At 53.2% G+C, this 22,256-nt stretch overlaps 1 protein-coding gene across 1 annotated transcript in view; it reads left to right on the top strand.

The window, feature by feature from the left end:
* LOC134793560 (uncharacterized) overlaps nucleotides 1–22,256 on the top strand; it is a 96,293-nt gene that overhangs the window by 38,523 nt on the left and 35,514 nt on the right. The window contains exons 9-20 of the mRNA XM_063765170.1: nucleotides 136–387; nucleotides 1,159–1,280; nucleotides 1,618–1,740; nucleotides 5,244–5,398; nucleotides 8,244–8,372; nucleotides 8,636–8,792; nucleotides 9,952–10,129; nucleotides 19,368–19,472; nucleotides 20,023–20,286; nucleotides 20,699–20,786; nucleotides 21,330–21,449; nucleotides 21,749–21,876. Coding sequence (XP_063621240.1) covers nucleotides 136–387; nucleotides 1,159–1,280; nucleotides 1,618–1,740; nucleotides 5,244–5,398; nucleotides 8,244–8,372; nucleotides 8,636–8,792; nucleotides 9,952–10,129; nucleotides 19,368–19,472; nucleotides 20,023–20,286; nucleotides 20,699–20,786; nucleotides 21,330–21,449; nucleotides 21,749–21,876 — 1,821 coding nt within the window. The remainder of the gene's footprint in view (nucleotides 1–135; nucleotides 388–1,158; nucleotides 1,281–1,617; nucleotides 1,741–5,243; nucleotides 5,399–8,243; nucleotides 8,373–8,635; nucleotides 8,793–9,951; nucleotides 10,130–19,367; nucleotides 19,473–20,022; nucleotides 20,287–20,698; nucleotides 20,787–21,329; nucleotides 21,450–21,748; nucleotides 21,877–22,256) is intronic.

Here is a 22,256-nt window from a genome sequence, read left to right as displayed (position 1 = left end):
ATCGCAACATTTTTATTTCTTACGCGATAATTTTCTTATAATTAATACTTTCCAAGTCGTTTTTTTTCGATCTATACACTCTAAAAAAATATGGTTGTCTACCCGCTTTAAAATTGAATATAACTTTGATTCCAGACCTCAAAAAACTGTACCCAGTCGTAGAACCCAATCTCTCTGACTCTGGATCCGCTGATTGCGTCCTCGAGTTCCTCCAACACTGCGGCAACCGTTCTCTGCCCGAAGCGGTCATGACCATGGTGCCAGAAGCGTGGCAGAACGACCCTACCATGCCTAAGGAGAAGAGAGATTATTACCAGTGGGCCTCTTGCGCTATGGAGCCTTGGGACGGACCGGCGCTAATTTCTTTCACTGATGGACGCTATATTGGTAAGTGGTTTCAGCGGCAACCGTTCTCTACCCGAAGCGGTCATGACCATGGTGCCAGAAGCGTGGCAGAACGACCCTACCATGCCTACGGAGAAGAGAGATTATTACCAGTGGGCCTCTTGCGCTATGGAGCCTTGGGACGGACCGGCGCTGATTTCTTTCACTGATGGACGCTATATTGGTAAGTGGTTTCAGCGGCAACCGTTCTCTACCCGAAGCGGTCATGACCATGGTGCCAGAAGCGTGACAGAACGACCCTACCATGCCTAAGGAGAAGAGAGATTATTACCAGTGGGCCTCTTGCGCTATGGAGCCTTGGGACGGACCGGCGCTGATTTCTTTCACTGATGGACGCTATATTGGTAAGTGGTTTCAGCGTTTGCCCGAAGCGATCGTGAGCATGGAGTCATATTGGTCAAGGAAGCGTGAAAAAATGATAACAAAGTGCATAAGGTAAAGAAGAATTGTTACCAGTTAGCATCTTGCTGCATCAATGCTATCATTGGGATTGGAACAAACCGGCTCCAGGTGCTTAATTAGCGCTAATTCCAATCCAATCCAATCATTTAAATTTTAAATGAATGACTTTACGTTTTGATAGAAAGTTTGGTTTTGTGGATTAAATCCTTTTCCCTAAATGACGTCCAATTTAAATTTACTCCTTGTAAAATGTAAAACTTACTAATTGTATATTGCCACGTCGGGTCGGCTTATAATAAATGGAAATCAAACTATTCGTAATCAAATTAAAATACTGTTAATTTATTACAGGTGCAATTTTGGACAGGAACGGCCTACGACCTTCTCGCTTCTATGTGACCAGTGAGAACATACTGGTGATGGCATCCGAAGTCGGAGTGTACGATGTTGACCCAGAGAAAGTCATTCACAAGGTAATCAAATTAATCTTTGTGACCGACGAAAGGAAAATAAGATACAGCCATATATTTGTACACAATGTAGATACTGTTTTAGGGTTCCGTACCCAAAGGGTAAAAACGGGACTCTATTATTAAGACTCCGCTGTCCGTCCGTCCGTCCGTCTGTCTGTCTGCCTGTCTGTCACCAGGCTGTAACTCATGAACCGTGATAGACAGTTGAAATTTTCACAGATGATGTATTTTTGTTGCCGTTATAACAACAAAGACTAAAAATATTTTAAAGAATAGAGTATAATGTCTAATAGCCGAATTCTATGAAATTTGTATTAAAAACTGTCTTTAATTTCAGAGCCGATTGAAGCCCGGTCGTATGTTGTTGGTAGACACGCACGATAAGAAAATAATCCAAGACGTAGAGCTGAAGTTGGAAATCGCTAGCAGCCGCCCGCACTCCCAGTGGCTCAGTGAACAGGTAACAATTTGATCATAAGTAATATTGAGGCATCATGGCACTAATAGTAGTTTGTGTTACAAGGGATCAAAATGATATATTTCCGTCAAGGGCGTACATTGAATCCTGAGCGTAATGAGGGATTCAAGTGTTAACGCCCAAGACGAAATAATGTTGATACCGTGTGACACATACTTCATATCAACTATGAGGAAAATAAAAAAATCTTAGTGTTGACACAAATTATTATGTTTCAAAATATTATTCAAACTAAAAAAAGAATGCAAAAAATAACAAAAACAGTGTCCTAGAACGGAAAGGTGCCACTTTGATCACCCCTAGCAGGGAGGAAAAGTGCCACTTTGATCCCTCCTAGCGGGGAAGAATTCCTCCTTTTCCGAATAGGTGATGTGAAAAATGTATTGCGTTGTTGCCGTGCTTCAAGAAAACGACTTAAGTTCAAAACATAGACAAGACATAACGACGCGATGTATATGATCCTATCTGTAGTAAACTCACCTGTTCGCCTGTACGTGTCCTCTATAATCTATAGTTCGTTTTTTTTTGCATTAGAAATAAGGTAATCAATCTTGATGTGTCTTTTAATTGGAAAACACGTTTTAAAAATAAGTTACGGCAAATATGTAACAATTATGAATCTAATACGATCATTTATATTCTTCTGCTTCCATAAGTAATAGTTACTGATTTTTAAAAAGCGTTTTCAATTAAAAGACATATCAAGATCGCTTACCTTCTTTCAAGTTCCTTCTAATGCTAAAAAAAACGAACTATAATGCCTAAAGCAAAACAAAACGTGTAGAGGAAGCTGCTAGACTAAACAGAGGTCTACAGATTGTTTTATAACGAGATAAGTCCTATGATATATGCTAATATATCCATAGCTAAGGATGTTGGGGTACCAAGTACTGGCTACCACATCTTATTCGTCTGTTGGAGCGTTCCACAAAATTGTCTACCGTTATCTTGTACAAATATTTCCTGAAGATATACAGGTAGGAGTTACCTTTTTTTTTCTGTGATAAAAGATCAAAACAATGCTCAGAAAAATAATCATTGTCTAACGCTGGAAACAAATCTAATGATACAAATTAAAATGCGTTTATACGGGACAGCCCGTGGAATGCTCCTGTTGCTAATGCATTATTTTCAACATTCTTCTTCGCATCATGCATCTTTTTCATACGTCTTGCCCTTGCCGGATGCATTTTATAAGAATATGGCATGTGAATTATGAGCATTATTTCACCAATGGCCGCGCTTGGGATAAGTAACAAACTTAGAGCATTTAGTAACTGGAGACGCCTTGGCTGTCATTTTCTGTACAAAACAGTCTGGCGATTTTTGCGGGGGAGGGGCACGTCAAATATATGGCTATTTGTACATGATTTGTACGTAACGTACAAATAGCCACGTCAGATAAACTGTGCAAGGTCAGGCGTGGCTCACTCCGCGATTTCGTCGCTTTGCTACAGGTAGTACATCCGTTCCACACCAATTTTGGTGGCTAGCCATAAGCCGCGCGTGGCGCTGTCGCCACCTAGCGGCCATATCTGTCCTGATCGTAACAGACGCGTTTTGTTAGTGAGTGAGTCTTCTGTACCGAGTATACTATTATTTATTCTGTGGCAAGGTTTTCGGCAGAGGGGTAAGCTCTTAAAGGCGACTCCGGTTTATTAAATCCTCTAAGGTTACAAAACAACATTTGAAAAATCATTTAATTGTTTGCTTTTTTTTGTTATACCACTTTACTGTTACACAATACAATGATTTTTCGATTGTAGTGTTTGTAGATACAGCTGGCACGGCAGAATGCCTAATTATCTATGTAATATAATGCCGTCATAACTATTAACAAATGGGGAGCTTCATAAATTACATTAAATATAATAAATATGTATTTGTTTCATCGAAAACTACACGTACAAATGTAGTGCATAATAGTAGGGGAGCCCACGATGCTAAATCGGGATTTACTCGATCGTGATACAGACCTATTGGAATCGAAATATTAGATGATAACAAAAAAAAAGTTATATAAAGTTTTTATTTTTTCAGCGAGCCGTAGCGTCTACAATTTTTTTTAAATTTCGGGAGGTTGGTGAAGGGTTAAAAAAATCGCTAAGCAGTTTGTGGGTGTGGTCGTTTTTGTCCACGTTAATGCTATATTTTTTTCTATAACTCAATATAACACTTATTTGTAGGCATTTTCTTAATCTGACGAACACAAGTTTGACGCCAAATTTTTACATTGTAACCGTCAGATTAAGGAAATGCGGTCAAATAATTATCAGATTTAGTAATTAGCACAATTATATAGCGTTAATTTGGACGAATATGACCAAATCCACAATTTGCTTAACAATTTGTTGAACCCCCCACCAACCAAGGGCTCAACATAGATGGCTAAAAGGGGTAAAGGTAGACTACACGGGGTAGCAAGATATCATTCATATCATAATCTGACGCGCTCGAGTAAACACAAAAATCCCCTCTTGGGCTCCCCTACCATAATTGTTTTCCGTATCGTTCGTTTTAGTGCGTAATTGTCGTATTTTCTCGGAAACGTTCGTATTTGTCATGCTACTTCAGTCAACCTTATGTACCGAGACTGAATGAAATAGCAAGACACGTTCATATCGTGAAAAAAGGATGGAAAATAATTATGCACTTTATCTGTACACCATATTGTTCCATTGTCTGCTATGTTCTGTGGTAAAGTAAATCATTTCATTATCATCTTATTTAATCATCAGTAAAATTGTTTTGTAACAATGTTTTCTGTTCTCTGTGCTGCACATTGGCGATGGGATTATATTTTAAATATATTGTCAGATGGTGAGTCCTCGGTGTTTGTTAGCTTGGCTGTCTATAAGCTTTTTGAAAACTTGGCCTTCGCATTACGCGCACGAAAATCTCAGGGTTTCTGTTGTCAAGTTTGTGTTGTGTTTTCGCTGCGGATAACTTAGCTTATGTGTTTCGGTTTATTAGCTTTTTAATTTAAAGTAGGTAGTTCGGTTTTTAGGATATAACAGTTTGATATAATTTAAAAGTGTTTTTTTCAACCAGAGACGAATAGATAAAGAATCTTTCATACTTCATTCTTCTGTAAAAAATAACTCATGGGAAGTCTCTGCTGTCCTACGTGTTTTGTATTGTTTTTGTACGCAGCTATCTAGTAACTGGCACTCAATAAGTTTACTTAATTATTTCGCATTTACTCGTCTCTATAATTATATAATATATAGTCAGACGCGTGTGTCTAATCTAATACCTTTAAACGAGCAATTCTTGTATATTTATTTATATATATATATTTCGGGGATCTCGGAATCGGCTCTAACGATTTCGATGAAATTTGGTATATAGGGGTTTTCGGGGCCGAAAAATCGATCTAGCTAGGTCTTAAATATCTCTGGGAAAACGCGCATTTTTGAGTTTTTAAATGTTTTCCGAGCAAAGCTTGGTCTCCCAGATATTATTCATCTTATGTTAAATTGCAGATAACGCTCGAAGACATCCACAAATCAGTAGCGGCCGAGTCGGTATCCAACGGGGCCAGTGACGTCATCACGGGGCTCACCGACCGCCGCCTCAGCCTGTACGGTTACACCATCGAGACCATCAATATGCTGCTGCTGCCCATGCTGCAAAACAAGTGAGTACCATTCTACCTACAGATAACACTGGAGGACGGGCACAAGTCGGCCGTAGCGGCTAGAGGACGTACACAAGTCGGGACGGCCGAGTCGGTATCCAACGGGGCCAGTGACGTCATCACGGGGCTCACCGACCGCCGCCTCAGCCTGTACGGTTACACCATCGAGACCATCAATATGCTGCTGCTGCCCATGCTGCAAAACAAGTGAGTACCATTCTACCTACAAATAACACTGGAGGACGGGCACAAGTCGGCCGTAGCGGCTAGAGGACGTACACAAGTCGGGACGGCCGAGTCGGTATCCAACGGGGCCAGTGACGTCATCACGGGCCTCACCGACCGCCGCCTCAGCCTGTACGGTTACACCATCGAGACCATCAATATGCTGCTGCTGCCCATGCTGCAAAACAAGTGAGTGACATTATGACTACAGATAACACTGGAGGACGAGTACAAGTCAGCAGTAGCGGATTTTGGAGGTGAAGGGTGGGGTTGGGCTGAGTCCGTCCATGAAAATTTATGGGGTCCATTAGGCTGGTTTCGAGCGCATTCATGTAATTCAAACCTCTTCCAAAACAAAACCATGCAGAACAGGGGTGGACTTGTGATTGTAGATAACGCTAGAGGACGTACACTAGTCGGGACAGCCGAGTCGGAGTCCAAAAGGGGCCGGCGATGTAATAACGTCGGGGATAATACGATATCAATGTACTCGTACCAATAATCTGATTTGGTGCTGGGTGAAGGTTATAGGAACCCTGTAAAAAAAAACCTCATTGAGTAAAAGCACAGATTAATAAATAGTTACTACGTAACAGATACTTCATTCCCAAACAAAAGCAAAAATACTTACGCTATAATAGCCTACAGAACCTTAATAATAATACCTGCTGCTCAGGACAAGAAGAAATGTACCATAATTACGCGCACAAAGAGTCGAGACTGTGTTGCCCGCCGTTCGAGTCACGTGCCAACGCGTCATCGTAAGAATGCGCTAGGGTTGTAGCTACCCTACCTATGATGATTATTGTAATAAAACGAATGTTGCGAATCAAATATGTTTTAGTTTTAATATAATGATTTATAATTTTTTCACTTCTCGGAATTCTCTGTTATTAAAATTTAATAAGTAGTTGAAAATATCCTAAATCACGTAAATAATTTTAATAAATATTCAGGAGCAAAGCAACGGACAATCAACGGTTTTTAAAAGTTGTAATACGGTGCTACCAGGCCGATTAATTATTACGTCGTCAAAGTTATTTTTTAATAGTACATTATTGTCGAGGCTCGGAAGTAGCTACTTGCAGGCTGAGGATTCGTTTTAAACGGACGACCTTGGGAGTCCGTTTAATTGAATCCGAAGCCAGCAAGTAGCCTTCCAGCCGAGTCATATATAGTGCTTTTCTCAAAAATGGTGCAAGAAATATAAATATCATAGAAATATTTTACAAAAGCAACTTTCTTACGTATATATTTTCACAGAAAAAAGTAGAAACAATTGAAAAAATTAGCTTTGCCGCCTTTTTATTTTTTTAATAAAAAAATAGAAGTGTATTTTTCTGACGAAAATACGCCAACCTATTTGAGATAGCTAAATAGTCGCGGTACTAATCATCTGTTTGGCTGTTTAATGGGCCTGTGCCTTCATTTGATATGGCCATTTCAACTTTTAAAAAGTTTGGAACTCGACAAATAATGGAATTTGTATGCAACATTGCAGTCCCAAAATCGAGACTGCAATGTTTTTAACTTTTTAATTTATGACTGACCATAAACTACGCGCTTCGCAACCTATTTTTTAAACGGCAAAGTCGACTTTGCCGTCCATTTTTGGGAAAAAATACTTTTTCTAACCCTTCAATATAATTATTAAACTTTCAGGTGGGACCTTTAGCCCGCCATAAAAAGATGAATTTTTATTATAGGCTTTTTTCTTTGTTTTTTTTTTTGACTTTTTCACCCATCTACTGCACAATAATTACGTGGTTTCGGCATTTCGAAGCATAAGCGCGGTGCAATGCGGTGCGAGCGCTCAGGCGGGCGTTCGGCGGCCCTCTGTCGGTTGTATCGTCGACGATACGCCGAGCGGTAGGCATATAGCGCGTGGCCTTGAGCGTGTGACGGAGGCCTGGTAAAAGCTCATTAAAATCGGCTTGATATCGCTGCCCCAATATTACAGGGTTCTATGTTTCACTTTTATCTAAATGAAATTTGAACATTGTCATAGTGACATTAAGTCGAATTTCAACTATCTTGAAAATGTAACATAGAACCCTGTAATATTGGGGCAGCAATATGTAGTCGAGGGCTGTTAAAAAACGCAGTTGTCGGTCATTTCATTATTGAAAAGAACTTGGAACCTGATAGCGTCCAAGCTTATTGTTAACAACAAGTACCTACTCTATTTAAATTGACGATCTATATATTTATTTTTCTGTGCCTCATAAGAAGGCTCAAAGTCACCCAAAGGGCAATGGAGAGGGCTATGTTTGTTGCCTCTCAGCGTGATCGCATCAGAAATGAGGCCATCCGCAGCAGAACCAAAGTAACCGATGTAGCCCTCCGAATCGCTAAACTTAAGTGGCAGTGGGCAGGGCACATTGCCCGTAGAACCGATGGCCGTTGGGGCGGAAAGGTTCTCGAGTGGCGACCGCGTACCGGAAGGCGCAACGTGGGTAGACCCCCCACAAGGTGGACTGACGACCTGGTAAAGGTCGCGGGAGTCCGCTGGATGCGGGTGGCGCAAGACCGGTCATTGTGGCACTCTTTGGGGGAGGCCTATGTCCAGCAGTGGACGTCCTCTGGCTGATATGATGATGATGATATTTATTTTTCACAGAAAAGAAGCTCTGGGCAGTATGGGCAACGACGCTCCTCTTGCGTGCCTGTCTCAGTTCCAACCTCTACCGTACGAGTACTTCAAACAGCTGTTCGCGCAAGTCACCAACCCGCCTATCGATCCCTTCAGGTAAACAATATAATAGAGTGAGGGTACTAAACGCATTCACTGCTAGGGGGCGTAGCCTAGGAACAAACTTGTATGACGGTGGACGCACATGTGCGTCGGGGGCAGTGAATGTGTTAAATAGACAAAAAATAAACCTGGATACAAACATGTGATTTGCTTATGATTCTCCTTTAATCTTGTACCTGCGGATCAATTTGTATGATGTTATTCTGTCCCGTTGTAAGAGGGTTACCCACTTATTTCTTTTACCATTTTATTTCCAGGGAGAAGATAGTAATGTCCCTGCTGTGTCCCATTGGCCCTGTGGCCAACATTCTGAATCCAAGCGCGGCGTTCACGCACCGCCTGTTCCTGCCGCAGCCCATACTGTCGCTGCCAGACCTGTACGCCCTCAAGCATAGCACACACCGCGGCTGGAAGGTGAATATCATACAGTGTCCCTGCTGTGTCCCATTGGTCCTGTGGCCAACATTCTGAATCCGAGCGCGGCGTTCACGCACCGCCTGTTCCTGCCGCAGCCCATACTGTCGCTGCCAGACCTGTACGCCCTCAAGCATAGCACACACCGCGGCTGGAAGGTGAATATCATAGATGTGGGCCATACTGAAAGTTTCTGAATTCTGATGTATGAGACGACTTATTTTTTCTAAGTGGCCAGTCCAGGAATTTTCAGTATGCCCTAAGTAATGTCTTTGCTGCGTCCCATTGGTCTTATGCCCAACATCTTAGAGAAATAGTGATGGTTTTTTTTACATGGCGGGAGCTTTTGAACCTCCCCCCGTATCTTAATTTTTTTTTTAATAAAAGTAAACAAAGTCTACCTTCAAATAGCTCCTTAAGTCAGTTGAGGGTAGATGAAAACATTACATGATCAAATAATGTAGGTTAAAGTCAGGTCTTTCAGTGACAGATCCAGGCGGTTTTGTATTTGGTTGGTTAACCAATAAATGTTATAACTACCCGATAAGGTACAAATTGTTTGTTTACTTTTATTTAAATACCTACAAATACAGACTATAGACCTTTACGCTCTATAGCATACCACGCAATCACGCATCGTGGTTGGAAGGTGAATATCGTAGATAGTATCCCTACTGTGTCCAATCGGTCCCGTGACCATACGGTCCCAGATTGTGGTGTTCACACCGCGTGTTCTAGCCCCAGCTATCGCTAACTGGTTTTTACGCCCTCAAGCACACCACACAATGTGGTTGAAAGGTGAATATCATAGATAGTTGGCCCTGTTGCGTTACATTGGTCCTATGGCCAACATCTCACTTAAAGAGAAATAGTGATGGCTTTTTTTTACACGGCGGGAACTTTTGAACCTCTGAAAGAAAACTGTCTAAACTTTGAAACTGTCTTTAAAAAATTGGTGTCTACGCGCTTCGCGTCAGATTACTCCGTTTTCGTTTTAAGTCGTCCGGGATGCGGCTAACACGTAGACGTAACATCCTATTTATGGTCGACGCGAGTGTCGTTCTCTAAATAATTTTGACATCTAATATGTCGATTAGATTCCGCCTAAAACTACCTACGTTAAAAATCCAATTATTTAAAACTAATTTAACATTTTCAGACAAAAGTGATCGACTGCACGTTCGACTACCGGCTGGGCGAGACGGCGCTGGAGCCGGCGCTGGGCGAGATAGCTCACCAGGCGCACAGCGCGGCGGCGGCCGGCTACCAGCTGCTCGTGCTGTCCGACCGCGCCGCCGGGCCCGAGCGCGTGCCCGTCAGCTCGCTGCTGGCGCTGGGTACGTACCGTCCATCACACTGTTCGAGTACCGGCACGGCGCGGCGGCGGCCGGCTACCAGCTGCTCGTGCTGTCCGACCGCGCCGCCGGGCCCGAGCGCGTGCCCGTCAGCTCGCTGCTGGCGCTGGGTACGTACCGTCCATCACACTGTTCGAGTACCGGCACGGCGCGGCGGCGGCCGGCTACCAGCTGCTCGTGCTGTCCGACCGCGCCGCCGGGCCCGAGCGCGTGCCCGTCAGCTCGCTGCTGGCGCTGGGTACGTACCGTCCATCACACTGTTCGAGTACCGGCACGGCGCGGCGGCGGCCGGCTACCAGCTGCTCGTGCTGTCCGACCGCGCCGCCGGGCCCGAGCGCGTGCCCGTCAGCTCGCTGCTGGCGCTGGGTACGTACCGTCCATCACACTGTTCGAGTACCGGCACGGCGCGGCGGCGGCCGGCTACCAGCTGCTCGTGCTGTCCGACCGCGCCGCCGGGCCCGAGCGCGTGCCCGTCAGCTCGCTGCTGGCGCTGGGTACGTACCGTCCATCACACTGTTCGAGTACCGGCACGGCGCGGCGGCGGCCGGCTACCAGCTGCTCGTGCTGTCCGACCGCGCCGCCGGGCCCGAGCGCGTGCCCGTCAGCTCGCTGCTGGCGCTGGGTACGTACCGTCCATCACACTGTTCGAGTACCGGCACGGCGCGGCGGCGGCCGGCTACCAGCTGCTCGTGCTGTCCGACCGCGCCGCCGGGCCCGAGCGCGTGCCCGTCAGCTCGCTGCTGGCGCTGGGTACGTACCGTCCATCACACTGTTCGAGTACCGGCACGGCGCGGCGGCGGCCGGCTACCAGCTGCTCGTGCTGTCCGACCGCGCCGCCGGGCCCGAGCGCGTGCCCGTCAGCTCGCTGCTGGCGCTGGGTACGTACCGTCCATCACACTGTTCGAGTACCGGCACGGCGCGGCGGCGGCCGGCTACCAGCTGCTCGTGCTGTCCGACCGCGCCGCCGGGCCCGAGCGCGTGCCCGTCAGCTCGCTGCTGGCGCTGGGTACGTACCGTCCATCACACTGTTCGAGTACCGGCACGGCGCGGCGGCGGCCGGCTACCAGCTGCTCGTGCTGTCCGACCGCGCCGCCGGGCCCGAGCGCGTGCCCGTCAGCTCGCTGCTGGCGCTGGGTACGTACCGTCCATCACACTGTTCGAGTACCGGCACGGCGCGGCGGCGGCCGGCTACCAGCTGCTCGTGCTGTCCGACCGCGCCGCCGGGCCCGAGCGCGTGCCCGTCAGCTCGCTGCTGGCGCTGGGTACGTACCGTCCATCACACTGTTCGAGTACCGGCACGGCGCGGCGGCGGCCGGCTACCAGCTGCTCGTGCTGTCCGACCGCGCCGCCGGGCCCGAGCGCGTGCCCGTCAGCTCGCTGCTGGCGCTGGGTACGTACCGTCCATCACACTGTTCGAGTACCGGCACGGCGCGGCGGCGGCCGGCTACCAGCTGCTCGTGCTGTCCGACCGCGCCGCCGGGCCCGAGCGCGTGCCCGTCAGCTCGCTGCTGGCGCTGGGTACGTACCGTCCATCACACTGTTCGAGTACCGGCACGGCGCGGCGGCGGCCGGCTACCAGCTGCTCGTGCTGTCCGACCGCGCCGCCGGGCCCGAGCGCGTGCCCGTCAGCTCGCTGCTGGCGCTGGGTACGTACCGTCCATCACACTGTTCGAGTACCGGCACGGCGCGGCGGCGGCCGGCTACCAGCTGCTCGTGCTGTCCGACCGCGCCGCCGGGCCCGAGCGCGTGCCCGTCAGCTCGCTGCTGGCGCTGGGTACGTACCGTCCATCACACTGTTCGAGTACCGGCACGGCGCGGCGGCGGCCGGCTACCAGCTGCTCGTGCTGTCCGACCGCGCCGCCGGGCCCGAGCGCGTGCCCGTCAGCTCGCTGCTGGCGCTGGGTACGTACCGTCCATCACACTGTTCGAGTACCGGCACGGCGCGGCGGCGGCCGGCTACCAGCTGCTCGTGCTGTCCGACCGCGCCGCCGGGCCCGAGCGCGTGCCCGTCAGCTCGCTGCTGGCGCTGGGTACGTACCGTCCATCACACTGTTCGAGTACCGGCACGGCGCGGCGGCGGCCGGCTACCAGCTGCTCGTGCTGTCCGACCGCGCCGCCGGGCCCGAGCGCGTGCCCGTCAGCTCGCTGCTGGCGCTGGGTACGTACCGTCCATCACACTGTTCGAGTACCGGCACGGCGCGGCGGCGGCCGGCTACCAGCTGCTCGTGCTGTCCGACCGCGCCGCCGGGCCCGAGCGCGTGCCCGTCAGCTCGCTGCTGGCGCTGGGTACGTACCGTCCATCACACTGTTCGAGTACCGGCACGGCGCGGCGGCGGCCGGCTACCAGCTGCTCGTGCTGTCCGACCGCGCCGCCGGGCCCGAGCGCGTGCCCGTCAGCTCGCTGCTGGCGCTGGGTACGTACCGTCCATCACACTGTTCGAGTACCGGCACGGCGCGGCGGCGGCCGGCTACCAGCTGCTCGTGCTGTCCGACCGCGCCGCCGGGCCCGAGCGCGTGCCCGTCAGCTCGCTGCTGGCGCTGGGTACGTACCGTCCATCACACTGTTCGAGTACCGGCACGGCGCGGCGGCGGCCGGCTACCAGCTGCTCGTGCTGTCCGACCGCGCCGCCGGGCCCGAGCGCGTGCCCGTCAGCTCGCTGCTGGCGCTGGGTACGTACCGTCCATCACACTGTTCGAGTACCGGCACGGCGCGGCGGCGGCCGGCTACCAGCTGCTCGTGCTGTCCGACCGCGCCGCCGGGCCCGAGCGCGTGCCCGTCAGCTCGCTGCTGGCGCTGGGTACGTACCGTCCATCACACTGTTCGAGTACCGGCACGGCGCGGCGGCGGCCGGCTACCAGCTGCTCGTGCTGTCCGACCGCGCCGCCGGGCCCGAGCGCGTGCCCGTCAGCTCGCTGCTGGCGCTGGGTACGTACCGTCCATCACACTGTTCGAGTACCGGCACGGCGCGGCGGCGGCCGGCTACCAGCTGCTCGTGCTGTCCGACCGCGCCGCCGGGCCCGAGCGCGTGCCCGTCAGCTCGCTGCTGGCGCTGGGTACGTACCGTCCATCACACTGTTCGAGTACCGGCACGGCGCGGCGGCGGCCGGCTACCAGCTGCTCGTGCTGTCCGACCGCGCCGCCGGGCCCGAGCGCGTGCCCGTCAGCTCGCTGCTGGCGCTGGGTACGTACCGTCCATCACACTGTTCGAGTACCGGCACGGCGCGGCGGCGGCCGGCTACCAGCTGCTCGTGCTGTCCGACCGCGCCGCCGGGCCCGAGCGCGTGCCCGTCAGCTCGCTGCTGGCGCTGGGTACGTACCGTCCATCACACTGTTCGAGTACCGGCACGGCGCGGCGGCGGCCGGCTACCAGCTGCTCGTGCTGTCCGACCGCGCCGCCGGGCCCGAGCGCGTGCCCGTCAGCTCGCTGCTGGCGCTGGGTACGTACCGTCCATCACACTGTTCGAGTACCGGCACGGCGCGGCGGCGGCCGGCTACCAGCTGCTCGTGCTGTCCGACCGCGCCGCCGGGCCCGAGCGCGTGCCCGTCAGCTCGCTGCTGGCGCTGGGTACGTACCGTCCATCACACTGTTCGAGTACCGGCACGGCGCGGCGGCGGCCGGCTACCAGCTGCTCGTGCTGTCCGACCGCGCCGCCGGGCCCGAGCGCGTGCCCGTCAGCTCGCTGCTGGCGCTGGGTACGTACCGTCCATCACACTGTTCGAGTACCGGCACGGCGCGGCGGCGGCCGGCTACCAGCTGCTCGTGCTGTCCGACCGCGCCGCCGGGCCCGAGCGCGTGCCCGTCAGCTCGCTGCTGGCGCTGGGTACGTACCGTCCATCACACTGTTCGAGTACCGGCACGGCGCGGCGGCGGCCGGCTACCAGCTGCTCGTGCTGTCCGACCGCGCCGCCGGGCCCGAGCGCGTGCCCGTCAGCTCGCTGCTGGCGCTGGGTACGTACCGTCCATCACACTGTTCGAGTACCGGCACGGCGCGGCGGCGGCCGGCTACCAGCTGCTCGTGCTGTCCGACCGCGCCGCCGGGCCCGAGCGCGTGCCCGTCAGCTCGCTGCTGGCGCTGGGTACGTACCGTCCATCACACTGTTCGAGTACCGGCACGGCGCGGCGGCGGCCGGCTACCAGCTGCTCGTGCTGTCCGACCGCGCCGCCGGGCCCGAGCGCGTGCCCGTCAGCTCGCTGCTGGCGCTGGGTACGTACCGTCCATCACACTGTTCGAGTACCGGCACGGCGCGGCGGCGGCCGGCTACCAGCTGCTCGTGCTGTCCGACCGCGCCGCCGGGCCCGAGCGCGTGCCCGTCAGCTCGCTGCTGGCGCTGGGTACGTACCGTCCATCACACTGTTCGAGTACCGGCACGGCGCGGCGGCGGCCGGCTACCAGCTGCTCGTGCTGTCCGACCGCGCCGCCGGGCCCGAGCGCGTGCCCGTCAGCTCGCTGCTGGCGCTGGGTACGTACCGTCCATCACACTGTTCGAGTACCGGCACGGCGCGGCGGCGGCCGGCTACCAGCTGCTCGTGCTGTCCGACCGCGCCGCCGGGCCCGAGCGCGTGCCCGTCAGCTCGCTGCTGGCGCTGGGTACGTACCGTCCATCACACTGTTCGAGTACCGGCACGGCGCGGCGGCGGCCGGCTACCAGCTGCTCGTGCTGTCCGACCGCGCCGCCGGGCCCGAGCGCGTGCCCGTCAGCTCGCTGCTGGCGCTGGGTACGTACCGTCCATCACACTGTTCGAGTACCGGCACGGCGCGGCGGCGGCCGGCTACCAGCTGCTCGTGCTGTCCGACCGCGCCGCCGGGCCCGAGCGCGTGCCCGTCAGCTCGCTGCTGGCGCTGGGTACGTACCGTCCATCACACTGTTCGAGTACCGGCACGGCGCGGCGGCGGCCGGCTACCAGCTGCTCGTGCTGTCCGACCGCGCCGCCGGGCCCGAGCGCGTGCCCGTCAGCTCGCTGCTGGCCCTGGGTACGTACCGTCCATCACACTGTTCGAGTACCGGCACGGCGCGGCGGCGGCCGGCTACCAGCTGCTCGTGCTGTCCGACCGCGCCGCCGGGCCCGAGCGCGTGCCCGTCAGCTCGCTGCTGGCGCTGGGTACGTACCGTCCATCACACTGTTCGAGTACCGGCACGGCGCGGCGGCGGCCGGCTACCAGCTGCTCGTGCTGTCCGACCGCGCCGCCGGGCCCGAGCGCGTGCCCGTCAGCTCGCTGCTGGCGCTGGGTACGTACCGTCCATCACACTGTTCGAGTACCGGCACGGCGCGGCGGCGGCCGGCTACCAGCTGCTCGTGCTGTCCGACCGCGCCGCCGGGCCCGAGCGCGTGCCCGTCAGCTCGCTGCTGGCGCTGGGTACGTACCGTCCATCACACTGTTCGAGTACCGGCACGGCGCGGCGGCGGCCGGCTACCAGCTGCTCGTGCTGTCCGACCGCGCCGCCGGGCCCGAGCGCGTGCCCGTCAGCTCGCTGCTGGCGCTGGGTACGTACCGTCCATCACACTGTTCGAGTACCGGCACGGCGCGGCGGCGGCCGGCTACCAGCTGCTCGTGCTGTCCGACCGCGCCGCCGGGCCCGAGCGCGTGCCCGTCAGCTCGCTGCTGGCGCTGGGTACGTACCGTCCATCACACTGTTCGAGTACCGGCACGGCGCGGCGGCGGCCGGCTACCAGCTGCTCGTGCTGTCCGACCGCGCCGCCGGGCCCGAGCGCGTGCCCGTCAGCTCGCTGCTGGCGCTGGGTACGTACCGTCCATCACACTGTTCGAGTACCGGCACGGCGCGGCGGCGGCCGGCTACCAGCTGCTCGTGCTGTCCGACCGCGCCGCCGGGCCCGAGCGCGTGCCCGTCAGCTCGCTGCTGGCGCTGGGTACGTACCGTCCATCACACTGTTCGAGTACCGGCACGGCGCGGCGGCGGCCGGCTACCAGCTGCTCGTGCTGTCCGACCGCGCCGCCGGGCCCGAGCGCGTGCCCGTCAGCTCGCTGCTGGCGCTGGGTACGTACCGTCCATCACACTGTTCGAGTACCGGCACGGCGCGGCGGCGGCCGGCTACCAGCTGCTCGTGCTGTCCGACCGCGCCGCCGGGCCCGAGCGCGTGCCCGTCAGCTCGCTGCTGGCGCTGGGTACGTACCGTCCATCACACTGTTCGAGTACCGGCACGGCGCGGCGGCGGCCGGCTACCAGCTGCTCGTGCTGTCCGACCGCGCCGCCGGGCCCGAGCGCGTGCCCGTCAGCTCGCTGCTGGCGCTGGGTACGTACCGTCCATCACACTGTTCGAGTACCGGCACGGCGCGGCGGCGGCCGGCTACCAGCTGCTCGTGCTGTCCGACCGCGCCGCCGGGCCCGAGCGCGTGCCCGTCAGCTCGCTGCTGGCGCTGGGTACGTACCGTCCATCACACTGTTCGAGTACCGGCACGGCGCGGCGGCGGCCGGCTACCAGCTGCTCGTGCTGTCCGACCGCGCCGCCGGGCCCGAGCGCGTGCCCGTCAGCTCGCTGCTGGCGCTGGGTACGTACCGTCCATCACACTGTTCGAGTACCGGCACGGCGCGGCGGCGGCCGGCTACCAGCTGCTCGTGCTGTCCGACCGCGCCGCCGGGCCCGAGCGCGTGCCCGTCAGCTCGCTGCTGGCGCTGGGTACGTACCGTCCATCACACTGTTCGAGTACCGGCACGGCGCGGCGGCGGCCGGCTACCAGCTGCTCGTGCTGTCCGACCGCGCCGCCGGGCCCGAGCGCGTGCCCGTCAGCTCGCTGCTGGCGCTGGGTACGTACCGTCCATCACACTGTTCGAGTACCGGCACGGCGCGGCGGCGGCCGGCTACCAGCTGCTAGTGCTGTCCGACCGCGCCGCCGGGCCCGAGCGCGTGCCCGTCAGCTCGCTGCTGGCGCTGGGTACGTACCGTCCATCACACTGTTCGAGTACCGGCACGGCGCGGCGGCGGCCGGCTACCAGCTGCTCGTGCTGTCCGACCGCGCCGCCGGGCCCGAGCGCGTGCCCGTCAGCTCGCTGCTGGCGCTGGGTACGTACCGTCCATCACACTGTTCGAGTACCGGCACGGCGCGGCGGCGGCCGGCTACCAGCTGCTCGTGCTGTCCGACCGCGCCGCCGGGCCCGAGCGCGTGCCCGTCAGCTCGCTGCTGGCGCTGGGTACGTACCGTCCATCACACTGTTCGAGTACCGGCACGGCGCGGCGGCGGCCGGCTACCAGCTGCTCGTGCTGTCCGACCGCGCCGCCGGGCCCGAGCGCGTGCCCGTCAGCTCGCTGCTGGCGCTGGGTACGTACCGTCCATCACACTGTTCGAGTACCGGCACGGCGCGGCGGCGGCCGGCTACCAGCTGCTCGTGCTGTCCGACCGCGCCGCCGGGCCCGAGCGCGTGCCCGTCAGCTCGCTGCTGGCGCTGGGTACGTACCGTCCATCACACTGTTCGAGTACCGGCACGGCGCGGCGGCGGCCGGCTACCAGCTGCTCGTGCTGTCCGACCGCGCCGCCGGGCCCGAGCGCGTGCCCGTCAGCTCGCTGCTGGCGCTGGGTACGTACCGTCCATCACACTGTTCGAGTACCGGCACGGCGCGGCGGCGGCCGGCTACCAGCTGCTCGTGCTGTCCGACCGCGCCGCCGGGCCCGAGCGCGTGCCCGTCAGCTCGCTGCTGGCGCTGGGTACGTACCGTCCATCACACTGTTCGAGTACCGGCACGGCGCGGCGGCGGCCGGCTACCAGCTGCTAGTGCTGTCCGACCGCGCCGCCGGGCCCGAGCGCGTGCCCGTCAGCTCGCTGCTGGCGCTGGGTACGTACCGTCCATCACACTGTTCGAGTACCGGCACGGCGCGGCGGCGGCCGGCTACCAGCTGCTCGTGCTGTCCGACCGCGCCGCCGGGCCCGAGCGCGTGCCCGTCAGCTCGCTGCTGGCGCTGGGTACGTACCGTCCATCACACTGTTCACTGCACATCGGTGGACCTTGTGCCTGCCGTAATAAGGCCCACCGATGTACAGTTGGGAGTGTTGCTGTTTGTACGGGGACGATCCAACAGTTAAAACGACAAATAGTAGGGTTAGTAAGTAAGACAAATGTATGGAAGTGCATGCACTTTAGTCTCAGGCGATGCCGCTTGGCACGATTGTTCCTTAGGTCAAACAAAGTTGATCTGGCCCGGTAGCCAGGAGATCGTACCATGCAGACCCCCTAAAGGGGTGGGGGGGGGGGGGGGGGGGTAAAAGGGTCGGCTCCCCAGGTCCAATCTATGCTATATTCCATCCTAGTCTTAGCAACTAGGGCAAGTTATATATCATTTTCGTATAATTAAGGGACGAGGAATTAATTTTTTGAAATAATTACTAAACTATTTTTTTTTTGTATAAGAAGGCATAATAATTATTTGAAAAATGAATTCCTCGTCCCTAATTTATACGAAAATGATATATAACTTGCCCTAGTTGCTAAGACTAGGAAGGAATATAGCATAGATTGGACCTGGTGAGCCGACCCTTTCACCCCCCCTTTTTGGGGGGTCTGCATGGTACGATCTCCTGGCTACCGGGCCAAATCAACTTTGTTTGACCTAAGGAACAATGGTGCCAAGCGGCATCGCCTGAGACTAAAGTGCATGCTAAATGACCCTACTAACCCTACTAAAAAGGCTATATAATTTTACTTTATTATCAAAAATTACGTCCAGATCTATACCTTGTTTTTTTTTAGCATTAGAAAAGACTACACGATCTTGACGTGTCATTTAATTGAAAAACGCACGTGAGCTCCGGCATTGAGAAATATAGTAAGAATAGAGTGCTCACTCCATACATCAGTTTTGATACCAAAACGGCTATTATTTTCCAGTCGACATCTAGGATCGAGTAGCAGAATTATCAGTACCGCTACCTGATACTAGAATTATCTAGTGTTGCGACTCACGAAAATTGTATTGAATAACAATTTACAAGTAATATTAAAAGCAGAAGGAGTTGAAAATAGAGTTCCGGTTAATCCGGTTATAATATTAGCTGAAATTTTTTGAGCATTAGACTTTTCGGTCGTCGGAACATCTATTGTCAACTAGCAGTACTGATAATTCCGCTATCCTATGCTAGATGTCGACTACGAAAATAATAGTCGTTTTGGTACTAAAACTGATGCATCGAGTGAGCACTCTATGTAGTTTTTTAAAGTGAATTTCATCAAGATGTATTAATTATTTAATAATATGCTTTTGTTTATAGGTGCTGTTCATCACCACTTGATCGAGACTCGTATGCGCATGAAAGTGGGCATTATTGTGGAGACTGCTGAAGCGAAAGAAGTACACCACATGTGTGTTTTGTTGGGTAAGTAAATAGTTTCGCTCTTTATGCTACTAGTTTACACTGGGATGGGATGGTGATGATTACACTGGGGGCGTTTCATATTTTTTTCCATAAAATGTATTTGAATAATCCGACCAAACTAATGTAATACTTATTTTTTTGTTCCAAGTTGTATTGTCTACTTCCACTGTTTTATACACTAGATAGCGTTACAAGTTACAACTATTTGTATCTTTTTCTACTACTTTTATTTTAATAAAACTAAACAGCACTGTAGATTATGAGGTCAATTACTGCGTACTATTAAGTACCCACTAAAATGTGGTGTCCAGAGCAGCATTTCCCAAACTATGGGTCGCGAGCGAAATTTGAGGGGGCCCTGAAACATGACGATATGCCCACCGATTGGGATATTTCATGCTTCCTATTTAAGACGGCCAAGTGGTGGGTCCCGAATTTGTCAGGTTTTGTTAGGTGGGTCGGAGCCCAGTCAACTTTGGTAACCACTGGTCCAGGGGATATAAAATACCTAGTTCTCACGTTATCTAAATCTCTGCAAATTTGTCTTTAGGCTACGGCGCCGACGCGATCTGCCCGTACCTGGCGTTCGAACTAGCCTTCGCGCTCCGCAACGACCACATCATCGACCCCTCCATTACCGACGAGAGCATCTACAAGGCCTACCAGTGCGCCATCGAAACAGGCTTAGCCAAGGTCATGGCGAAGATGGGCATCAGTACGCTGCAGTCGTACAAGAGTGCGCAGATCTTCGAAGCTGTTGGCTTGAATGAAGATGTCATTGATAAATGCTTCAGGGGCACCCAGTCTAGAATTGGTAATTATTCTATACGTCTACAAGGTCTACTAGGCTGCCGTTGAAACTGACCTAGTAAGTAAAGAAACAGATCACATTGTGATTACAAGCGAAATCGATATAGGGCAAGATTAGTATCTGCTTCATGCATATATATTTGAGTGTGATATTATATTTACACAAAAAACATGGACAATGAATGTGGAGGGAAGTAACGGGAAACACAGATAACGGAAACCCGAGGGAAAGGCGGATGGACTCTGTGAGAAATGATATGAAACGAACGCAAAGTGAATGATGAGATGACGGGCGAGAGAGAGGTATGGAAGAAAAAGACACGCTGCGCCGACCCCAAATGAATGGGTTAAGGGCAAGCGAATGATGATTATATTTACACATGGTCTTAATTAATTATATGTACAATTATTTACAGGTGGCGTAAACTTCGAAATTTTGTCGAAGGAAATATTCGAGAGACATGAATTAGCTTATGGTAGTTGCAAAGATGCCCTCGTTTTGAGGTAAGTTTACTTTTTTTTTCTATACATAAAAGGGTGATATTCCATCTGTCCAATATCTCACTCTCTTATTAAGAAAAATGTGAGACAAAATACACATTGGTAGAAAATAGCACCCTAAGAGTCATTTCGAGGGCGCCAGAACTCGCTTGTGAATTTCGTTACATTTGGTTACAAGTTGTATGTTGGTTGAGGCTCAGTATTTAGCAATGTTTTGCACGCGTGCGAGCTATCGCCCCGTCTATATGAGCTTTTAGTTTTAAATTGTATCGCATATTTTTACAGGTTTATTCATTTTATAAGACGTAAAATTGTCATTTGAAAAAATTACCTTTAGTTTTTTTGTTTGTAGTAGAAAGTTGGTTCTACTAAACTACTACAAAATTTTTGTGTTCACAGTGCGATATGTTTAAAGAAACGTCTAAACCTAAGTCATTTTACCAACATACCAAATAAGCTGTATTTTTGTGACTCTTTCTGTTTTATCTCCTTAATAAATAACTAAGCTGCATTGCCTATTTTAGAATGAAACGAACGTGTTTTCAGGAACCCCGGGCACTACCACTGGCGGGCGGGCGGCGAGAAGCACATCAACGACCCCATGTCCGTCGCCAACCTGCAGGAGGCCGTCGCCAACAAGAGCTCCTCCGCCTACGACAAGTTCAGGTTAGCGACACTACTACACACCTATTATTTATTTTTTATTATTAAATATGTACCTATCATTCAAAATCATCATTTAAAAAGTCAATTCTACTAGCCAACATAAGGAAACGACTCAAAATTTGCATCAGATTACTTTGCCTCACATGTGGATAAAATGTCAATTTTGGAACAATAAATAGAGAGCTGAATGCCATGCTGACCGCCGACGCCCATTAGACTGGGCTTGGCACCAGAAGAAGAAGAAAGAACAATAAAGAGAACCAGCTGGTGTGGTGAAAATAACTATGAACATGTTTCAGGGAGAGCACGCTGGAGTCGGTCCGCGCGTGCACACTGCGCGGGCAGCTGGAGCTGGTGAAGCTGGATGAGCCCATCCCGCTGAGCGAGGTGGAGCCCGCCTCGGAGATCGTCAAGCGATTCGCTACCGGTAACATTCTATGTTTAGATACCATCTACCCGCAAAATAGCTGTATTTAAAATAAATTATACAGCAGTTATCGTTAGACACAATTTATATTTTAAAACTCGTATAAAACTAAAGAGTAGGTAAGTAATTTGATTGTGACGTCACATGCTAGTGTTTCATATAAATGGGGTTGGCAACTGTCAAAGGTTTGCCTAGATGGCGCCATCATAGCTTGCCCCTTTTTCTATGAGATTTGGCTTAAAGAGCTGGCATCCAGGGTATTAAAAAAACAAAAATTTGACACAATTCTAGGGATTGACGGGGCAAGCTATGATGGCGCCATCTGCTAAAAACTTCCACCGGCCAACCCCATTCCAGTAGTAGCAAAATCGTTATGACAG

Source organism: Cydia splendana, chromosome 9, assembly GCF_910591565.1.
Source record: "Cydia splendana chromosome 9, ilCydSple1.2, whole genome shotgun sequence".
Taxonomy (NCBI): Eukaryota; Metazoa; Arthropoda; class Insecta; order Lepidoptera; family Tortricidae; genus Cydia; species Cydia splendana.
The sequence above is the reverse complement of the archived record's forward strand: the minus strand, read 5'-3'. Positions and strand labels throughout refer to the sequence as shown.